The sequence below is a fragment of the Micromys minutus genome, assembly GCF_963924665.1.
Source record: "Micromys minutus genome assembly, chromosome: 14".
NCBI lineage: Eukaryota > Metazoa > Chordata > Mammalia > Rodentia > Muridae > Micromys > Micromys minutus.
This window is the reverse complement of record NC_137983.1, coordinates 44,165,862-44,188,650: the sequence shown is the minus strand read 5'-3', so window position 1 is coordinate 44,188,650 and position 22,789 is coordinate 44,165,862. Positions and strand designations below refer to the sequence as shown.

The window sequence follows — 22,789 nt, the reverse complement described above, 5'->3', positions numbered from 1 at the left end:
ACCCAGCAATGGTGGCAAATTATTTAGAAGGCGTCATCCGGAAATGCTGGCTAATATTTCATGCTGTTTCTTGTCTTTCTGCCTGCTTTCCTTCCGTGATAGAAACAGGATATAATTTAACAAGCCATATTAAATGCATCTTGAGCAAAGTCCCCAACAAAGGGCTTGGTGTTTGTTTTTCTTTCTATGGCTTTTCTTACAGTACACATCAGAGACAGGCAGGCCCCTGGAAAAGAAAAGTAGGGAGGAGAATGTTCCAGAGAAAAGAAACAGCCTGTGGACACATGGAGCAGAGAAAGACACGTCCAAAAGGAAACAGAGCAGAGGCCACTGCGGAAAATCTACCCCTTTAAAAAAAAAGAAAAAAAACCTAACCACATGATTTTGTTAAAGGGGTGCTTTGTTAAAGACTACGTTGGTGTTACCTGTAGCTGAGAAACTGAATTCATTTCCTACCTCACAGCATAGGCAGATGACAGTAATAGATACGTTAAGAACTTAAGTACAAAAGATAAAAAGTTTAGAGGACAATATGGGGGACTATATTTCCAGCCTGCTCTTATTGAACCATTTCTTACATAAGAGCTAATGACCAGTCCTGTGACCATAGTTCAACGGAGAGCATTTGCTTACAAAAGGCACTCAACAAACCTTATTTGTACAACTATGTTAAGCTGGGCAAAGGCCTGGGGACTTGGCTTGCAACGCAGTGGGGCCTCCGATGTCCACAAAAGGCATTTTTACAGACCCTTCGTGCCCGGGAAGGAAGTCTGTACTGAGGGAAAGAGTAAACCCAGGCTGCTTGCTGAAGCTGGACTCTGAAAACCAGCGATTGGCTATCTGGAAAAATCTCTCTGGAGGACTGGGAGCAGAGGGAATCCACCCAGCTACGTTCTCTGAGCCACACACAAACACAACGCCTGCGGACTGGACACTGTCCTGAGGACACGCACGATCCCCTGACTGTGCTGACTGTGCCTTCCAGCATTTGATTTTTTTTTAAACATAATCTCTTTTATGATTACTGTTAGAGTATAGGGAGCCACTCCCCTCTCTGTGACACTGTGCTACTGATAAGGTGCCTTCATAAGGTGGTGGTGACCGGCTTCTGCCCTGCAGTGCTACACTGGGCTCGGTTTGAAAGAATCTTCTGAAGGCCCTTAGCTCCTTAGCTGTGTGTCCTTGTTAGTCTGCACCTTGTTAGGTGCCAGGAACTCTGTTTCCCATGGTGTCTCAGAACTGGCGGTGAAAACCCACTGGCCATTTCTGGACCAGTTACTGTCTTCACTGCTGCCCTATTTTGATTGCAAGAATGTCAGAGGCTGGGACACATCCTCCATCCTGAAATGAGAAGAGTGCCTTCCCACTTTGGGGGGCTCATGGGCTGGTGTGGAGGGTGCTGTTGCTATCTTTGAATAGTGTGGACACAGTCCTCCTCCTCCCCCCGTGTGTCCTAAAACCTTGAAACTCCTGTCGCATACAGAAACCTGTTTTATGGTCAGATGGGGTGGGAGGAGTCTATTTGGGAGCTCCCCCAGGTCCTTGGACCTCCTTCAGCAAATCATGAGGGTCTTTCTGGACTTGTAACATGGTCAAAAACTATCACTGGGGGAGCCTGTGTTAGGCATTACAGTGCAACAAGAGAACACACAGTGTGACTTACCAGGAAATTCCAAAATCTTCCCAAATCAGCATCTGGAGATGCTTACTATAATGACCCCAAGAGTGTCTTGGCAAAGCTGTTTATTAAAGCAACTAGTGCTGGAAATGTGTGATCCTGTGACCTCAGGGGGACAACACAGAGCCTCAATGTAAGGTGGCATTACAAACCTTCTTCCTCTTCTCCCTGGACACTACTGTCCGGGCAATCTTCCTTTGAGGAAGCCAAGACTCAGGGGAAAGGGATGTTTGACTCTGTTTTTCACACTAAGGGGCCACATTCATCCCTCGAACCTGCCTTAAACTCTCAGCAAGCACAACTGATAAATTTCTGTGTTCGTGAAAATTAAGGATTCTACCTGGTATTTTGTACTTCCAGAACAAGAGTTGGCCCATCAGGGAATGGTATACCAGTTGCTCCCGCCTACCGCAGCAGTTCCTGCTTGCGCTGGCCAGAGAAGTGTAAGGCCAGGCTCAAGTGTCTAGAACCCAGAGAAAGGAAAAGCAAATGACTCTTAAGGGGCTTGCAGACACCTCCATGGCACACCTCTGCCGGGGTGTGCTAACCTGGGAGGCTGAAACACATCCAACCGACATTCCCCTTGTGATCCATCTAATCTCCCAGGCGTTGGCAAAAGTTCAGCATAACAAAGGCGTACCTGGACCCTGAAGAAGGGAAGCTACTCCAATCACGCGAGAAGATAAAGAACGATTCTTACAAAACTATTTCTGCCAACTGAAAAAAGTAATTCTCTGACTGGGGTGCTTTATGCTAAATAAAGGTAGAACACTAGCGCCATCTTGTGGACAGATGGACCACCATCATCCACTTAGGGGCTGCGCAGGTCCAGGCCACTGGAGGCGCTGCTCGGGCATCTTACCATGCATTTGGGCCAAGGTTCTGGTAATGTCCTGGATGGAGAGTCTCAGCTGCTGCAGGGCCTCTAGCAGGATGTCCTGGTTGTGTTTCTGAATTGCCTCCACTCCCAGAACCAGGGCCTAGGAACGAGATTCACGTTCTCAGTTCAGGTGCCGTGAAGTAACTTTTCGTTAAAACCGCACACAGGATGCAGATCCCCGGGCAGCAGCCCACACCACTGGAATATCTCTGGAGCATAAATTGTGACATCAAGAGCCTCAGTGCTAGTGTTCTCTCATTCCTGCTGGATTTCCCATATCACGGTCGTTTCTACTCTGGCATCCCCAGCTGGGACGGCGTCACTGTAGCGCTCTTGCATGACAGCAGACATTAGGTGCTCCAGGTTCAGAATTCCATCTATGCCAACAGCGGCACTCCACTACAGAGCAGGCATAAATTTAAAGCTAAAATTTATATGAATCTAAATGACATAAATGAGAGTTTGTGATTCATTGTCAACTGTCTTACACCCTGCCCATGGGATCTAAAAGGAGAAAATTAATTTTGGGTCCCCAGGGCTAGGTCACCTGGTGAGTTCCAATGATGCCTGCTATCCAGAAGAGACCATTTCTTCTGTGTATCTCCAGACTTGATATCTTGAAAGTAATAAATGCTGCCCCCCCTCCTTCTGGTCCTAACTCAGCTGCCATCTCTGTGGGGGAAGTTTGCCTGCTCCTTCAAGTATGGATTTGCTTTTATCTGCCTTTTCATAAAACAGTCTCTCTTCTTTTTGTGATCGATAGGACTCTAGCTTTGGAAGGGCCAAGAAGTGAGGCAGCCAGCACAGTGGGTGTCTGTTGCAGCCTGTGTGCAGACCGAGAAAGGAGCACACCACAAGCTAGAACTCGGATCTCTTTTTTCATAGTCAACCCTAGGCCTGTGTCTATCCATGTGGGGGGAACCACCATAGGGAGAGGATGGGGTGAGTCCTTGACGAAGGATGCAGGAGCTAGGAGGTAAGAAGATACCTTAATGCCAGGGGCTGCTGCCTTCTCCACCAAGACTGTCACCAGTATGAAGCCCCGCAGGCTCTCTCCCCCCGGAAAAGAGATGATGGTTTCCAGGTTACTGGGAGAAGAGGCCAAGGAAGAAAGAAGACCAGGTCAGTTAGAGCCAAGTTCCTATGAGCTGAGGGCTCTCGCTGTTTTCCGTGGCCTTCATGATCCCAACTGCCCTAGTGGAAGAGTCATGGGAACCATTCTTAGCAAGGGGGATCTGGCCATTCAGGGTCACGTCATTCTGGCGCAACGCTAAGAGGTCTTGGAGAGAGACTGAGTGATCAAAGTGGATCCCATGTTCCTTTTCGGGATCTTTAAGCATCTGAAACTATGGCTCAGGGAAGGGAGGCCACTTATCTAGGGGCATAGAACTGGTTATTCATGGGCACCAGATCAGGCGTGGTTTCAGACCTTAACTTAGCCTTCCTCTTTGCCTTTTGGGGTGTTTGTTTGTGAGACAGGGTCTCACTATTTATTGGATATTGTCTCCGAACTCACGATCCTCCCGCCCCTGCCTGCCAACTGTGAATTTTATGGGTGTATGTCTCTGTGCCTGGCTAGAGTTCTAACATGGCATGAAATGCTGCCACAGAGCTGGGGCTGGAAGCCTGTCCCAAGGGGTCATTTCCATAGACAATCTGTAGGTGGAGCCCCAGAAATCCAGAGGGGTTGAGGACACCATGAGAACACAGCCCACAGAATCAACTGCTAAGAGGGGCTCTTGGGGGCTGACAATCGCAGAACCTGCGTCGGTGTGATCTAGGCCATCTGTGTTTTGGTTGCGTGTAGCTTGGTCTTCTATGGAACTCCCAACAGTGGAAGTGGAGGCAGTCTCTGACTCTTTTGCCTGCTCTTTGGGCCCTTTCCCTCCTACGGGGTCGCCTCATCCAGCCTCCATATGGGGTTAAAGGTGGGGGGCCGTTGTTTGTAACCTTGCCAGGTCATGTTTGGAGGATATCTAAGTGGATCCAGGGGAGGTGGGAAGAGGACTGGGAGGAGTTGGGGGAGGGGAAACTGTGGTTAGAATATAATGTATGAGAGAAGAAAAAAGAGAGGGAGAAAAGGAGGGAGGTCATTTCTAATCAACCTGCCGTCTTGATCTGATACATAACCCAGACGAGCATCCACACACATCTGCATTGTCCCCAGCATCTCGAAGCCAAGGCTCAAACCTCAAAACAGTAACTCGGATGGGAGCCCCACACTGCCACAGTCCAGCAGAGGTGTGAGCCTGGGGAATCTTTGCCTTCCACCAGCACCCTTCACAGAGCTGAGGAGAAAGTGAGCAGGGTGCAGCTGTGGTCTCTGCCAGCTCTGTCACTCCACCCCCGGGAAGGCGGAGCCTATGACTACAGAACACACCTACTCACAAGGGCTCCAGCCCATCTGGTGAGAAGAGTTTCAAAGGGACCCTTCAGCCACCATGACCTGCCTTTTGCAGATGTTCTACCGGGATAAGAAATCTCTGCCAGTTTTTCGCAGAGTCACGGTTTTTTGTTTGTTTGTTTTTTTGTTTGTTTGTTTCTTACACTACACTTTTTTTTATCATGGGCAGACAGGAATGTGTGGTTAAGAAAAACTAATCCCTGGACCCCTACAAGACAGCCTCCATCAGAGCTAACGCTTGGACTATTGGCTTTTAAACATGTCTTCGAGTTTTCATGAATTTGTAAGCAGCTGATGCTGCGCCATCCATTCAGCTGGGCATGCCCCTCGACGTTTTTATCATAAGACTTTAAAGGTAAGGGTGGGGAGTTCTTAAGGGATGTCTTACCTGATTTCCAATGGTCTGGCCACATCATAGTTATTGACGATAGCAAAGAGAAAGAGAAAAGAACAACTCGGTTGGTAACCAGATATAATTCTTGGGGTTCCAGGCACCCAGGCTCCCACATTCATCTGCAAAGCTTAACACATGTACATGTCAGCACATACCCAGGATGAGCAATGAGCCACTGGGTGACAGCAGAAGCCAGATCTCAGCTGACAGGCTGTGCTGTGCGCCTGTGCAGGTGCACACTCATTCTTGCTGCCTCTCAGGGGGCACAGCACTTCAGTTACTCTAATCCTACCCACCTGTTTGGCCTTATGTCAGTATCTGACCAGCGCTGGGCTTTCCCTGCTGTTCTCCCGGAGTTCTAAAGATGCTGTTTTTGCTGTTCTTTGACATCCATCATGGGCTGCCCTGTGTCAATACTGACGTGGGGTGGGGAGAGCTTTGCTTCTATTTTATTTCTTCAAAGATAAGCTCTGGGTAGACACCTTAAAAGACTCAGGAAGATGATCGCCCAGAGAGATAATGACTAGGCCTGTATCAGCATCTCTGGGCCCTTTACCTCGCTTGCTGGAGCATTCATTTCCTGTGGTTGTTTTCAACCCTGTTACCCCTGTGCAGACACACTCTCCCTTCAAACTTCCTTCTTCCCTTTTCCTTGAATCATAGTCACCCCAATAGTCCAGGCATATATATGTATCATCCTGCCCACTCCAATTCTAAGCTATATTTAGTAGCTTTCAATGCAGAACAGTTTTGTTGTTGTTGTTATTACTGTATAATTGGTCAAAGATCAAGCCAGGTCTGGTTGTGTATGCTGCTAGTTCAGATAGCCAAGGGGCTGAGGTATAAGGATCTATAGTGTGGATTTCAGGTCAGCTTTGGAATTGTGTGAGAGAGTATATCTAAATAAATGCTGTGTGAGAAACTGTATCTATATAAACCCTGTATGAGAAACTATATCTAAATAAATGCTAAAGAGAGGGCTGGGGATAGAAAGCAGAGGGGGAGTACCTGCCTCAGATGCAAAGATTCATTCAGTCCCCAGTCACAAACAAATTTATCATCAACATATAATGCTATCATATGAAATCATCACATGATGTCATCACATGACACCATTATATGAAATCATCACATGATATCATTATATGACATCATCACATGACATTATCATATGATATCATCACATGACATCATCATATGATATCATCATACAGCACCACCATATAAAATCATCATCATATGACATCATCAGTCCAGAAAGCATAAAGTTCTAAGGCTCAGCAGTCCTTAGATGAGAGGAGCCTTCCTCAGTTCTTACAAGGAAGAGTCTCTTGGAAGCTTCCACATCAGCACAGTGTGACGATCTACAGCCATTATGCCAAGAAAGGTCCCTTTATGTCCATCCTCAACTCCTCTTTTGCTGTTTTAATTTATCACAGAAGTAAATGCTGCCTTGCGTTGACCGCATGGGAGAGATTTGACTGTGAAAATGAAGTTTCCATGGATCTTTTTGTTCGTTGAAAAGTCAATAGACAGATGCTTTTGTGCCTAGGGCAACTATGGAACGGTGTAAACTAGATGGAATAAGTGGCCCAAACCAGAATCCCACGAACCTGAACCATATCGATCATCCCTGACACCCAGTCCTAACCTCACTTGAATGGAGCACAGAACATGCTGACAGAAAAACAGCCCAGTGTGATCATTACAGCTGAAGGCTGAGGGTCTGATTGAGAATCCAGATGGGAACCGGAAGTAAGCCAGTGTGCTAAAGCCCAGGAAGAAGAAATGTCTTGAGTTCAAATGCATGTATTGTTCTTCGCAACCCTAAAGCAAGTGATGGATGAGAAGTCACGGCTCACTACAAAGTAGCCTAAGACCCCAAGTCTTTCCCGTGAGGACAGTTGAAGTCCTGAGTCTTTCCTGAACCTCAGCCTGTTGCTACCTGAAGAACCCTTCCCCTCCTTACCCTTCCGGGTTCCTTTTGGTCCAGTTTGTCAGCACCAGGTCAGAGTGGACCAGGATAGGCGGGAGTCCCAGGTTCCTGGATATCTCAACAAAAGGGATGGCAAGAGCTCTCGGCAGCACCTTTAGGACAGGATTTCAGACAATTAGTACATTCGACCGTCAGAGGAAACCACCATGGTTGCCTGTGATAAGTAACCAGGAAACCAAGCGTGAATCCCTGGGTGTTCCACACCTGTACCTACACATGGGAGAATGCTGGTTGGGAGAACATGTTGCCAAAGACTCAAAACTCAGAGATGGAGCACTCTGTACACATGAGACCCAGTACCTCTGGAAACTGTAGAAGAAGAGGAGGAGGAGGAAGGGGCAGGAGAGAGAAGAAGGGGAAGAAGGAGAGAAGGAAAAGAAGAAGGAGAAGAAGGAGGAGAATTAGAATTACTTCACCAAAATCTTTGGTGTAAATTGAAGACTAAGAGCTAGCACTGTAAAGTGCTCTCTAGATAGATGATAGATTGCAAATAATATATATTATATATGTATATATATGATCTATATATAGATACAGGCATTGATGCACATGATGCAAAATAGAAGCAACAATACACATAGATAAAACAGAGGTGTGTGTATGTGTATACATACGTGCGTGTGTGTGTGTGTGTGTGAGAGAGAGAGAGAGAGAGAGAGAGAGAGAGAGAGACAGAGACAGAGAGACAGAGAGACAGAGAGACAGAGAGAGGTGAAAGGAGAGTAATGGAGAAAGACGAAGAGTGACAGAGAGAGAGAGAGAGAGAGAGAGAGAGAGAGAGAGAGAGTCAGACAGACAGACAGACGTAAATGTAGGCACATTTATACCAAGGTGAACGTGTGGAATTCAGTGAACAACTTTGGATGCTGATCCTCACCGTCACTTTGTTTGAGACAGGGTCTCTCTTGTTCCCTGCCACCTGTGCCAGCTTTCAAGTGGGTTGTGGGACACTTAGCTTCGGTGTGGGTTGTGGGACACTTAGCTTCGGTGTCAGGCCTGCTTGCTCCCAGTTGCTCCCACTGAGCCATCTCCCTAGCCCAGGACTGAAGAGTTTAAGGAAGATCTGTGTCCGCCATTCTTCCTTCCTCGGGGTTAGGAAAGGAGTGTGTTTTGGGTAAAGAACAGCTACAGGTCATAGAACTCTGCTAAGCTTCTACAGAAGGCAGAGCTGGGGAGAATTGGAAGATGGGAGGCAGACACTCTACTGGGGAAGGGGAAGGTCAGGGAAGACTTACAAAGTGAGGGGTGGGGACGGGGTGGCCTTGGGGGCTAAACTTTGCTTCCCTCCTCTCCTAGGTTTAGGAAGCCTATGTAGGGAACTCATCAGGGTGTCCTGTCACTAGCCTGGGCTCTAAGCTTCTCAACAGCAGAACTGAGTTCTGAAGATGAGATAGGTTATGGTATCCTGTTAGAATCTGAAGGAGCAGAGGCTCGATGCTATCCTTTCTTCTCGGTCTCAAGTATTTCTGTGCAGGACAATCTATGAGATGAACCACTGAAGCGCGCTTTGGGTTTCTCACGCATTCTGGAATGAGAGCAGCGCCTTGATTTCCGGGAAAGAGAAGCTCAGGGAAAAGGAAGAGGGAATGGAGGTCCCGTTGAGTGGTAAATATTAACTCAGCACGCCCAGGCCCTGGAATCCATCTCAGCACTGTCACGGGGCACAGCTCAAGGGATGAACGTATAACTGTGCAGGGCAGCACGAGCCTGTGATGTCGGCCAGTGGAAGGCTGAGGCAAAACAGTCATGAACTGGAGATGAACAACTTGGACAAGAGAGAAAGTTCTAGTCCAGTTTTGGGCTACTTTGTAAGACCTTGACTCAAAATAAAATCAAATAAAATGAAAAGATTTTTAAAATCTCTCAGGACTAGAGAAGGTTTTACACTCTGAGGGATAGACTGAAACCAGGAAGTTATGGAGAGAGTTAGACAAAGGGTTGCTAAACTAAAGCAAGAGTATGCTAGGCAGAATGTGATAGTAAGGAAGTAAGGGAGTCCCCAATTTTTATGTCTCTGGGAAAGACAGTTACTTCAGCGGAATCAGAAACTGGCTTTCCAACTGTCCCCAGGCTGATCTGGGACACAGACGTGAACTTTGAGCTTTGGGACAGCTCCGTGGGTGTCTGTACAATGGAGTAATTGTGAAAATCATGATAACTAAGGTATTAGGAAATATAAAATTCTGCAGGGTGTTTTATGGGTTCTTAGAATCTGAGGAAGCTCCCCACATATTCTTGGAATGGGAGAGGCGATTCCAAGATTCTTTAAAAGTGGCCATTAGTTGAAAAATCTAGCCCTCTTTGCTAGCCTTCCACTGATTTTTTGGAAACTGGGCCTTGGAACCTGGAGTCCAGCAGCACCTGATAGGTCTCTCCTTGCCCCTCACCTTTTGGGGTTGGGCTTCCCCTTCCTGCCAGACGAATCCCATGGTGATAGAGGCCAGCACCAGGTGTGCCAGGCGCCGCTGCCGGTAACTCTTTAGGAACCTGCAGTCCAGGAGTGGCATCTATTCAAGAGATTAAAAGAATTAGAGGCTGAAATAATGGGAAAGGTGGCAGATTAGGACCAGTCCATAACTTGGGGGTCCCACAGCTATTAGCAGCTCCTTGGCTTTCAACAGGCATCTCTATGCACACTCACTTAAACCAGCTCTTAAATGCAGTGTGGGAAGTGCCACGTCCTGGAGCCCATAGTCTGAGTTGTGCCCAGTTTGCACCATACGCTGCAAGTCTCCATCTATTGCTTTGAGAATCGCATCGAGGTTGAGATAAGTTCCCCGCTTCCCCACGCAGCAGACCTGTAATACCTGGAAGCTCTCAGCTTTTTAAACCCTTTAACTGTCTTAAAATTTTGAACTCAGCGAGACCCAGTGGGGTTAGGGGTGTAAACTCCCCACAAAACCATGGCTCGGCTGGGTATAAAGCTGGCTCGGATCGTCGTCAAACAACCACAACCCAGCCAGATGAGGTGATGGGGCTTTCCACCTAACTCTATCCCCACATCATCCCTGTGGGAAACCACAGCTCCTGGTGACGCGGAATGGTCACCCTGGGGGAAAAAAATCAATACACAATCGGACCACAGTTTCCTGGGGGCGGGCTGGACCGTGCGAACAGAGGCGGCACAGAGCCCTTCCTCCTCCGGCCGCTAGGGGGCAGAGGATGTCAGCAGTAATTACCTGCCTGGTTCTTGAAATTTGAGGCTAAAGGGGAGCCAAAGGATAAACTTGTCTCCGAGGCACTTGCTAGAGTCACAGAATCAGGAAGGAAGGAGTCAGCTCTGCGGGTTGACCACAGCCCTGATCACTAGAATTATGCATGAGTCACAGGTCTTGTTTGAAAATTTCCTGCACCCACGGTTTTTTTTTTTTTTTTTTTTAAGCAAAAAAGAAGTAAAGTTAGTTCTAATAATGTACTTTGTTGAGTCAACATATAAAAGATATTTTAGCATGCAGTCGTTCAAGGTCTTCGAAATCTAGTCTGCGTCTTCTCATCCTTTGTCCTTGTCACACCTCCGGTGTTGAAGAAGGCCACCTACAGGACAGGACATCTCTGTGTAAAGGAACGAGGTCCACGGGATGAATGTTTTCTGGAGAGTCCCTGCACATGTCAGGATTGCTGGCCATACCTTCTAAACATACATGTGATTCAAAAGCAACCATTGGGACTGAAAAGGAAATGATACCTTTGTAGCTAATCATTTTGCTTCAGGTGGTCAGACAGAAGGCCACACACCCTTTACCTCCCAGACTTTATTTGATTATGTGTTTAACCTGGAAAATCAATCTCAATACTCTTCTCTGAGAACTCAGGAATCACTCAAGGGTTCTCTGAACCAGGTGAGCCAGCCTGCTGACTTCACTAAAGAGCTGAGCGTTTCTGACACACACTGGGTGCTTGTGGACACCACTTCTTGAACTCAGTGGAAGGCATACTTTAATGCAAAGGTGAATCCATATAGGGCGGGACATTTGTTTCCATACAGAAGGGCATGGGCTATGACTCCAGCACTCTGGAGGCTGAGACAGGAAGTCATCAAATTCAAAGTCAGCCTGAGCTACATGTTAAGACTCTCAGACGGTAAACACGTATACCTATCTCTACCCCCATCATCTACATACCTATAAATGTTAAGCACACATTCACATGAAGTAGATGTTCAATAATTCTGCATATACTGTCACGCACTTCCTAGTGCTCAGTAAACTACAGATGTGCCCCATGCCCAAGAGATGCAGACACGTGTCTACGTGGCCACTGCGTATTTTCATTTATGTAACAGATATCTTTATTGATGGAGATTCATGGGCTTCTCCTTCTCCCCCCCTTCCCGACTTCTGTTATCTTGTTGCTATGGAAGTGGCTCCAGCAACCAACTTTGGATGTTCATCTGCTCTTTTCTTCTTTTGGGTGAACGTTTCTTCGAGATCAGTTCACACAACGGTCTATCTGGAGCAAAGCACTTGCGTATTCAGTATCTGCACCGATGTTGTTCACTTCCCTGACACCCACAACCGTCATAACAGCTTGGCCCACTACGTCCTGGCCAGTAACTCATCCCGTGCTGTGTAAATGACGGTGATGAAGACAGACGCATGGGTTTGTGGGAGAGCCTCTACCAGCAAACCGTTGCCCTTCCTCGCTGGTGCACAGCTAACATTTTTGTGGGTTCTAGACATCAGTCAGGGAGGGAAGGAGCTTTGAGGGTGACACACCCTGTGAGGATATTTGGGGGACAGTGTGCATGTTCTTCAAACTCGAAGTTTGATTCAGGGTCCTGTGTTCACTGTAGGTTTTGTGGATATGTGTCTGTAGGCACGCACATGAGTTTGAGGGTATGTGAGTGTGTGCGCAGTGTGTGTGGTGATATATGTTTGTACATGTACATGTGTGTGCCTATGTGTGCACATGTGTGTGTGGTGATGTGTGTATGTGTGTATGGTGATATGTGTATGTGTGTGTCATGTATGTGGAGATATATGTTTGCACATGCATGTGCATATGTGTGCATGTGTATGTGTAGGCCATAGGTCACCATTAGTTATTTTCTTCTACTGTTTTCCATCTTTTTTCCCTTTGATGTTCTGTTAGTGTAATGTGTCAACAGCACGTACAAACCATCTTTGTGGGGCTTTGTGTGAGTTTTGTGCAACAACTAACTCTTTTATTTATACTTTCATACTGGGTCTCTTTCAGTCCTCAGCCTCAGTGCGGGGGATGGAGGGTGTTTATCTAGAGCATTACTGGGACCAGCTGCCTGTCCTGATTTCTGAATAGCCTGTAAGGATCATTTAATGAGTATTTTTAAAAATCAGTACACAACTAGACATTCAGCATCAGCGAAGAAGGTACTACAGTGTGGAGTGCCTTGCTTGAACATCTGACATCTTGTGGCTTGCTTGTGGCAGGTGAAGATGAGGCAGGGAAAAGATTGCAAATCATGGATGTTGTTACCTAGCAGCGACTCTGAAAGGGTCCTTATGAAAGCCATTAATGCTCACAGCCATGAGATGAGGACTTTCTCCATTTCTCAAAGAAGGAAGTGAGATTCTGAGACCAACTCTGTTTCATGCTTACTATAAAATTCCTGAATCGAAGTATGTCTTCTGTGGGGGAGGAGGGGTGTCATATTTTCCTTATTCGTTTTAGAGAGAAATTGCTCTGTCACAGATGTGCGTCATATACTTACGCACATGTAAGTTCTAATGTGGTGTCTATGGATTTTATTATTTCTACTTAGTCAGGGCTGACTCTGAGTTTATAAACCAGAAAGACATTTGATTCAGCTGGTATATAACATACTAAGGGCAGGGTGCCCTCCCAGAGATAGCAGAGCAGTGACCATGTGGTTTGGAACAAGCCCACTGAGCATCTCCTGGACCGGTCCAGCCGGGACGAAGTAGAGCAGTCCACTGAGGGCGGAGTGAGGATTATGGGAAAGAGGGGAAAAAAACTCAGAGACAGAGGTTAGAAATCAGGAGGACTGTCCGGTCAGTACTGTAGCAGCCTTGGGCTTAATTCTCATAGGCTTTATATACTTTACAGTATCGTAGGAAACAAGGTCACAAGCCAGCAGAGACACATTCGATATCTGTACCCATCTGGAAGCCTCCCCATTCCTCCTTGTTCCTTCCTTCAAGATTAACAGAACATTCAGCCCTTGCCTTGAGGTCGTGAGTCTGCCAGCAGACCCTGGTCTGACTTGACTCTGCCGGACAGGTAGGCTTTCACAGAGGGAAGCAAAATGGCTCCCGACAGCCTCCACGTGTGTCTTCCTCATTTCCCCACAATTTATTTTCAGTTCTCATCTATCATTGTTTTTGCACAAACACAGGATGAGGACTCGATGTGTCTCAGGTGCTGTTTGTGCGCAATACGGGAGAGAGGTTTGCTGACAGCTTCAGTGGCGAGGGTCAGGTCCCCCTGCCAAGCCAACCGCCTCACTCCCAGAAAGCTGAGAAGGAAGGGGATATGGAAATGGAAGGGGAGGCGAGAGGAGGAACGTGAAGAAAGGAACAAAGCAGCGTACCTTGTACACATGAGCTCTGAGCTGGTGGCTCTCAATTAAGTGAGGAAGTCTGTTGGCAATTTCCATCCAAGGCTTGTAATGATCAGGAAGTTCTTTCTGCATTTCAAATAGAAACAGCTCAGTATCTTACAGGGAGCAGCTTTGGAGTTGCTCTTTGGGAGAATTTAAGTCAACCCAGGTGTGCAAAGAGAGCTTACTACAAGCCCGACTAGGCTAGACAAGCCACACAGACATGCAGATGACTAGAATACAGACCTCATATGTAGCATGGGAGGGAATAAGTGGAGGCAAATGGGTCCTTACATGCTTCATACTGGTGTGTGTGTGTGCGTGTGTGTGTGTGTGTTTGCATTTGCATGTGCCTGTGCAAACATCTGGGTGTGTATGCTTGTGAGCGTGTGTGTCTGTGTGTGCATGTGTGTGTGCATGTGTGTGTGTGTGCATGTGTGTTTGTGTGCACGTGCATGCATGCGTGCATGCGTACATGGGTGCTTGAGACTCTCAAGAAGGGGTAAGGGTTAATTCTGTCAGCCTATCATGGGAATGAAAAGGAAATATTCCCAGAAACATGACAATCAAGCCTGGTTCTGAAGTCTGCAAGTGACTTCTCTTCACTGTGAGTTTTGTATTTCCAGTCTTTTGAGACAGACTTTTGCTACATAGCAGAGTCTGATCTTGAATTCACAAGCTTCTACTGAATTGTAGATACGAGTCTTTAAGTATATAGGTTTAGTTTTTGTCCTGAGACAGTCTCTGAGTTTCCCAGGCTGCCATTGACCTTGAGATCCTCCTGCTTCAGCCTCTAGCGTCCAGCATCACTTGAGCTGCCTAGTTAGGCCACACCCATTTCTATGAACCACTTCATACTAAAACTCATGCACTTCCACTGTCTGTTTGCTTTCAAATACAAGCAACAGACCTGGGCAATCACAGCAGAAACCTGTATGCTATGCAAAAGAAGTTTATTTGGCCTTTCAGAAAATGTTCACCAAACCTGGAGCCCAATGGGTTTTCAGTGAATAGGTTGTTCAAGTGATGTGTGCCCTCTGTGTTACAGAGAAATGGATGAAAACCATGACCATCTTTATGAACAGAGAGACTGTGCAGTGAGTCAGAACACACTGGAAGTGCAAGTAGAGGTCAGAGTTGGCGACAAGCTAGTTTGCAATAGATTCAGCTTCCACTTTTGTAGGAACACACATGATGTGCCAAGAAGTGTGAGGCTCAGAAATAAGTCACTAAAATATAAAGCACAGAGTGTGGCAGGTTCTTCTGAAGGTTATGCAAACTGAAACATCAAGAAAGCCTAGATTAGCACACTGGAAGATATGTACAAGGTAGGCACAGGAACTGACTCCATCAAATAGGTAAAAAACAAAAAAAAACAAAAAAACAATTCTAGAGGTTCAATGAGCCATAAAGAAAGACCATATGGTAGCCAGATTCATGCTGATGTATCTGTGAACCATTAACTTACTTAGTCTCACTGGTGTGATCAGTAGTGATCTGTATGTTTTAGAATATATTTGAACATAGTAACTGAAATGCTGGACTAGAATATTTCTTTGAAATACAAAACTGCACATGTAAAGTCAGTAGAACTCAGATTGCCTCTTTGGGTGTGGGACTTAGGAAAGAAGCTGTCACTAACCATGCCTTTTCCTTCTTTGGTACCTAAATAAGGAATCCTACTCAGAATTAAATTAAACTTGGCTGGGTTCTGTCTTCCTAGCTCGTATGAGAAATCTTAAACAGTTCATTTCTGAGAACTAAGACTCTAGGCTGTAGTCTTTTCTTTCCCCTTAGATCCAAGAGGAAGGCCGCCTCTTCTTTTTATTCCAATGACTCATGTTTGAACTCCCGTAAACTCAACAAACTAAACCGCAAAGCATCCAAGTGTGGTCAGTGTCCACAGACAGTACCTGTATCCCTCAGAGACTGTTCAACCCACAGTCTCCTGGTTATCACCCCAGACATACTAAAGCTGACACTCTGGTGGAGCCCCGCGGCCAGTTACCCATCAGCTAAGTGCTTGACCCAGCCTGAGTTTGACAGGGACCAAGCCTTGCGAGTAATCCAGAAGAGAAGAGAACAGTTTGAAAGGTGTTCTACAACTCATTTGGGTAGGAGGTGACACCTCAACCACAGGTACTGCTAGGCTCCAGGGTCTCTTTGATTCTTACCCAGAAGATTGCTAAGCACACCTCTAAGGCAGCACTAGAACTCATTTTAAACGCATTTTGTCTTTCAGCCTTTCCTCTACAACACTGGATCCCACCTTTCCTAATACTGTGACCCTTTAATACAGTTCCTCACATTGTGGTACCCATCACCCCTGCACACACATACACACACACACACACACACACACACACACACTCACACACACTCACACACACATCATTTTGTTGCTACTTCATAACTGATATGCAACCACCAAAGGGGTCTCAACCCTTTTGGTTGAATTTTAGAGAATCCCTGCTCTAGAGACTGGAGAAAGTACAGAATTATATTGGTTACCCTTAATTGTCAGATTTAAAGTTGCCATGCTAGAGACGAGAGAAACATCAGGCAAGTCTCTCCTTAGACAGCATGCATCTTCTTTGATGTCAGTTCATACATGTACCTACCACATCTATTTATTTAATTGATTAATAAGCCCCCCACACACACACGTGGGATGTGCCTTAGCTTCTTGATGTCTGCATTCTGAGGTCTCTACATTTTTAAATGTCGGTCATTGCTCTCTCCAGTCTGGTTATCTAGGAAATTTGTCTGACAAATTCAAACACACCGTTCTACACCTTCACGAGTGCCAGGAAGCCCAGAATCAGCTATGAGGAGGATAAAGAGTTTCAGGACCTCTGGGGAAGTTTGTCAGAGTCCTACAGATTTCCTATGGTGGGGCCTGCTAGTACCAGTAAGAGGACATAGAAATGCGGTCTGCTTAGCCCCTAACTCTAACCTAACATTTATATGGTGCTAGGCCTGATGGGAAATATTAGCTCACTGAAGAGCAGTGAGCCTAATGTGCAACATCAACCAACATACTACAACTACTACTACTACTACTACTACTACTACTACTAGTAATAATAATAATAATAATAATAATAATAGTTATTATTAATTATGATTATTACCTTTTCAAAGGCATGTACACTTAAAAATAAAAAGAAAGCTTCAACTCCAAGGGCAAGAGACTCATCAGTATTCTGACTTAGCCTCTAGAATTTCTTCCTGGCTTTAATCTGATTTCCTTTGTATAAGATGGTATAGGCCAGAGGTTGCTCTTCAGGCAGTTAATCAGAGTCACCTAAGTGCTGGAGTGACTGCTAAACACCAACTTCATAATATAGCACCTACATTGCACACTCCATGCCGACCTCAGTAACTTCACGGTTATCTGTTGCTAGGGAGATGATCAGAAAGATCCATAAAAATTGAGAAAAGTAGGCTAGCCAGCAGGACTGAAGACCCAAGGCCATCTTGTATTCCACAAGGTGGCAGGAGAGAACCAGTTCCTGAGACAGTTGTCCACTGAGCTGTAGAGACTCACTGTGACATCAGTCTCTCTCTCTCTCTCTCTCTCTCTCTCTCTCTCTCTCTCTCTCTCTCTCTCTCTCTCTCTCTCTCCCTCCTTCCCTCCCTCCCTCCACCCCCTCTCTCTGAGTGTGTGTGTGTATCTCATTCTTTCTCCTTTCCTTCTCCTTTTCCTCCCTCTCTGTCTTTCTGTTTCTTTCTCCCTCTCCCTCCCTTTGTCTCTGTCTCTGTCTCTGTCTCTGTCTCTCTCTCTCTCTCTGTATCTCTTTCTTTCTCTTCTCCTTTCCTTCTCCTTTTTCTCCCTCCCTGTCTCTCTGTTTCTTTCTCTCTCCCTCTCCCTTTATTCCCTCTTCCTCTCTCTCTGTCTCCCTCTCCTCTCTCCCACTCTCTCTCCCCCTTTCCCTCTACTCCTCCCTCCCTCTGTCTTTTTTTCTCTCTCTGTTTCTCTGTCTTTCTTCCCTCCTCTCCCTCTCCTTCCCCCTTTCTCCCTCTCTCTGTCTTTCTCACGCATACTAAATTAAGTAAGTAAATTTTTAAAGAGTTGAAAAGGACATATTGGTGAAATTCCTGGGAAATCTCCACCTAGTCTTAGAAAATATTTGAATCTGTCTCCCAGTAACAAAGTGTCTCCTGCTCACCAGCCTCTTCCTCACTCAGCTCCTTGATCCTGTGCCTATAACCACAACAGATCACGGAGTGAATTTGTGGTTTGTTGCCCTGTGTCTCCTATTCTTAGCCAAGAATAAGTCTTTGCTACTCAGTTGCTCTGTTACTGGCTTCCCAATTCCTAAAGAAGAAAATGAAATAGTCCTCTGGGTTAGCATTGCTAACAGGGTGTTCAAAAAAAGCATCAACTCTCTAAAGTAGATGATAGAGCACTCCAATCCCTGCCCTCTCATCTAAGATGGCCACACTTCGGAGGTTCCAGTGTGGCTCCTTAGATAGCTGTTCCCAAATAACCATCAATTAGTTACCATTTTAGTTTTAAAATTTTAGATTCCTGAAAGTTCAACTTTCATAAGCATTAGTCACTCGATTTTTATTCTTTGTTTTAAAACCAAGTGTCATTCTTTAGCCCAGGCTAGACTGAAACCCAATATATATCCCAAACATGGTGTCCTTTACGTGTGTTTTAAGTAGCTACTCCTAATGGAATAGTGAAACAAGCCACATCTCGCCCATTCTCCTGGTGTTAAAACATACTTAGAAAATTCCCCTCTTCCCAAAGTCACTTTTTGATATTATTTCTAGTCTGCACACTGATGCTTGTCTTTAATCTGTGGGTGTTTGTGTCATGAGGCTCATAGTTCGTTCTCTCCACACAGAGATACAGAACGTGTCCGTTTGTCAGGAATGACTGAGAGGTGAGCCTCAGCACAGCTGTGAGAGGCCATCTCCTTAGGATGGCTACGGGTGGCACCATTGCATGGGATGAGGCCCTAGATTATGGGACAGTGAGAAAGACAGCTAAGGTTCACTGTTCCTCTCTCTCTGCTTCTTGGCTGTGGGTGCGACACGACCAGATGCCTTCAGTTCAGGCCAACATGGCTTCTGCTGACCTGTGAACCCAAACAAACCCCTCCCTCTTCTATTGTGTTTGTCAGGGGACATCTTATCACAGCCACAGGAACTGACTAGTAAGCTAAGGCTCAGGGAGGTTAACTCTCCCGGTGCAGCACATGCGTTTGGGGTCCAAGCCAAACCCCTTCGGACACAAAGGTCGTAGAAACTTTCCAGTGCTTGTCCAGGATAAACACGGGGAAGAGGGGAGGGATGTGGTATAGGCAGAGCTGAGTGTCAAAGAAAAGGAAAGTGGATGTCTAAAATGTTGTGGGGCTTTTGTTTGTTTGTATGTTTGCTGGTTGTTTTTGTTCTTGTCTTTTATTCCGAAATCCAAAAAGACGCAGAAGTGGGGTGAATAAAAATGATAAAATCTTTGGCCTCTCTCTCCAGCCTTCCTTCACCTCTTGCCGTGGCCTCTAGAGTGCCGGGACTTCAGGTGCACGCTATGACACTCAGCCTCGAATTCCTTGCTTTTTACAAACGCATGTCCTGGTTTACGTTTATTTATCTTTCTAGGTAAACATAAACAAAAACTTACAAAGTGCAATGTACAGTATAAACTGTGTGCCAAGAATACATTAGATCTGAATAACTAAGACATAGTGGGTCAAACAGCCCTTGAGTGATACTAGGTTTTGAGAAAGAATGCTGATGTGTTTTTACCAGGTTAAAGAGTCCAATAATATCTTAAAAAACAATATTTACAAGCATGGTGTTATATTTTCTTAATTATTTTCTTTTAACAATTGTGATTGTTAGTATTTATTGTAATATTATATAGTATTTTATTATTATTATTATTATTATTATTATTTTGACACAAGTCCATGCTATGTAACCAGGCTGGCCCCAAGCTCACAGAGATCCATGCGCCTTGGTCTCCTATGGGTGGCGAGGAGGAAGGGGTATTAGAGTCCTTATTCAACAGAAGCTCAAAAACGTATAAGTACCATACGATGCCAGATACTGTCCCCTGCTCAGCAGTAAACATGACATAAAACAGAGGAATACCTGTCCCATTGGACGCCCATAATTCTATAGTAAAGCCTGCCAGCTCCAGGATGACAGGTAAGTAAAACCCAGGGCATTTCTTTTCCTTCTCGTGTACAGTTTTCCTTACACATTTATAATATAAATATATATAAGACATTAAGAATAGATTTTAAAGTTGTTTTATAGCAATCGTAACCCTGCCAGCTTACCCTTAAGACAAGGACTAAGGTGGTCTTTCTCATGTGGAAGATTCTAGTCTAGGTGAACCTCAGCGAGAGACGTAGGAAGAGCTGGCATCTTGGCACAGAAAAGAGAAAAGAAGGCAAGGGGTATTAAATTCCCAGGGGACGCTGAATGCGCAGTGTGAGAGGCCCGGTGAAACCGTTCTAAAGGGCAATGGGAGAAATGCACAGCAGAGTTATGATTGGTTCCTATCCGTGCCTGTTAGTTGTCGTTGTCGCCAATGATGGAGGGAGGCCCAGCCCATTATGGGTGGAGCTATCTCTATGCAGAGTGGTTCTGGGAGGTGTAGCTGAAGCCAAGGAGGAGTATTTCTACCTGCATCCAGGGCCCTGCTTGAGTTCTTGACCTGGCATCTCTCCGTGATCTACTGTAAGAGGAACTTACAAGCCAAATAAACCCATGCCTCCAAAAGTTGCTTTTAGTTGTATCACGGAAACCAGAAGCAAACGGGAACACCCTCTTAGTGAGTCACGCTGATTGTACCCAGGGCGTGTCATAGATGGACAGAAACTGTTTTCAGGATAATGATAGTTGCCTAAAACAGAGTCAAATTAATGGGCCAATGCTGTTTCCAGAGGGCTAAGGCTACTACAGTGTCAGTAACTTTAGTTGGTAACGTAGGAAAAGTTGGTTCCAGGCTTGGGACCATGTGATCTTGTTATCAAAATATGTTATATACTATAAGAAGTATAATATGAGACAAGATAAATATTATGAATGAAAATACAGGAGCACATTATAAATACATTTTAGTGTTTGCATCCTATTTAGAAATTATAAAAGATAAAAACTTTTGTCCAGAAAAATCACCACAGACAAGTATAGAGAAATAAAAAATGTAAATTAAAACATACCACCTGACGAACGTTCTAGGCTCCATTTCCTAACACGAACTCTGTATCCCAGAGCACTGGCAGATATGGGAGGTTGTCTGATGCAGGAACTGCGCATGCCTTTAGTCCTGGCCTTTAGACGGCAGAGGCAAACAGATCCCTGAGTTTGAAGACAGCCTGATCTACAGGGTGAGTTCTAGGATAGCCAGGGATGGCTACACGGAGAAACGCTGTCTTGAAAAAACAAAAACAAGCAAACAAACAAGAAGAAGAAGAAGAAGAAGAAGAAGAAGAAGAAGAAGAAGAAGAAGAAGAAGAAGAAAAGAAGAGGAGGAGGAGGAGGAGGAGGAGGAGGAGGAGGAGGAGGAGAAGAAGAAGAAGAAGAAGAAGAAGAAGAAGAAGAAGAAGAAGAAGAAGAAGAAGAAGAAGAAGAAGAAGAAGAAGCAAAACTCTTCACCCGAAACAAAGGCAAAGCCTCCCTGATTGTGTATGGCCTGTTTCCTGAACATTTTTGTTGTTGATTGATTAGTGGCTTTTTTTGTTTTGTTTTTCTTTTTGCTTGTTTACATATCTCAGGCTGGCCTCAGACGTGTTCGAGTTACAGGCAGGCCTTGAACTTGACACCTTCCTGTTAGTTGCCAGGAATTCAGCCATTTACCATGACATCTAACCAACTTTCAATCTTTCATTTTTGTTATTTATTTCTATGTTTGGCATGCTCTTCATCCATGGTAAAAATGCACTCCATCACTGAATTTATGTCCCCAAGTCCCTAGGTGTCCACTGCGTTCCCTACCTCCCCTCTGCCCTTCATTCCTGAAAGATCAGGTTTGGGAATCTCAGGCAAGACAGTTCTTTCAGTCAACATTCCTAAGATCTCATCATCTGCTCATACCTTGCTCCACATCTTAAAGCACAAATCTGTCTGTCCCCTTAAGAAATACGGATGTGACACTGTTTGGAGACCTTTGCTGATGAGATTATCCGGGACGAGCTTGGGTCTTAAAAACCAATGAGCAATGTCCAAAACCAAACAAAAACAGAAAAAGAACATCAGAGAAGGAGGCACTGGGCCTCAGAAGGCCACATGAGGAAAAGATGTAGAAGGGACCAGTACCAGGAGCCAATAGCCAGGAAGCCATACAAGAAGCCTGGCAGGAAGCTGTATAAGGAGCCTGGGCAAGGCCTAGGCAGATCTTGTACTTCAAGCTTTGGAGGGAGTGCTGCCAGTCCAGCACCTTAGTTACCCTTTCCAGAATTCAGACTAAGAGTCAGCTGGTTTAGCTCACCAGAGTTTGGGTCATATGTAACTATAATGTGATTTATCTTGTGCTCCTGGCCCTTTAAAGGGTCAACTGGCCCTTTAAGAATTTTTGGCTGTTGGAAGGGCTTGACCCTATGACCATCAGTGTTGGTTGCTTTTTGCATTTCTGGGAACAGGATATCCTATAAAAGAGCCAGCTGAGTCAGGGAAAGGGGATTGGGCTAGCAGAGTGAGAAGAGAAGGCAGCTGGAAGAGATGAGAATATATGGTTGGGAGATAGTTGAGCCAAGAGAAGGTGTGCTGATCGGATTGTCCAAAGCAGTTTGGAGTGGCTAGTTTCTGGGAGATGGGGGGTTGGGGGGTATTGTTTAAGGACACTGTTAGGGAACTGAGGAAGGACTAATTGGGGTAAATGTTTGAAGCTGGGAACTTCTGAAAGGGCTGGCAGGGGGGTAAGAGAACTGGTTAC

The 22,789-nt window shown here is 45.5% G+C and overlaps 1 protein-coding gene across 1 annotated transcript in view; it reads right to left on the bottom strand.

Annotated features, from left to right (window-relative positions):
* Nucleotides 1–22,789, bottom strand: part of IDO2 (indoleamine 2,3-dioxygenase 2) — a 62,408-nt gene that overhangs the window by 14,384 nt on the left and 25,235 nt on the right. Inside the window, exons 12-16 of the mRNA XM_080928956.1 lie at nt 13,882–13,977; nt 9,740–9,859; nt 7,326–7,444; nt 3,547–3,646; nt 2,541–2,658 (exon numbers count right to left, since the gene is read on the bottom strand). Coding sequence (XP_080785082.1) covers nt 2,541–2,658; nt 3,547–3,646; nt 7,326–7,444; nt 9,740–9,859; nt 13,882–13,977 — 553 coding nt within the window. The remainder of the gene's footprint in view (nt 1–2,540; nt 2,659–3,546; nt 3,647–7,325; nt 7,445–9,739; nt 9,860–13,881; nt 13,978–22,789) is intronic.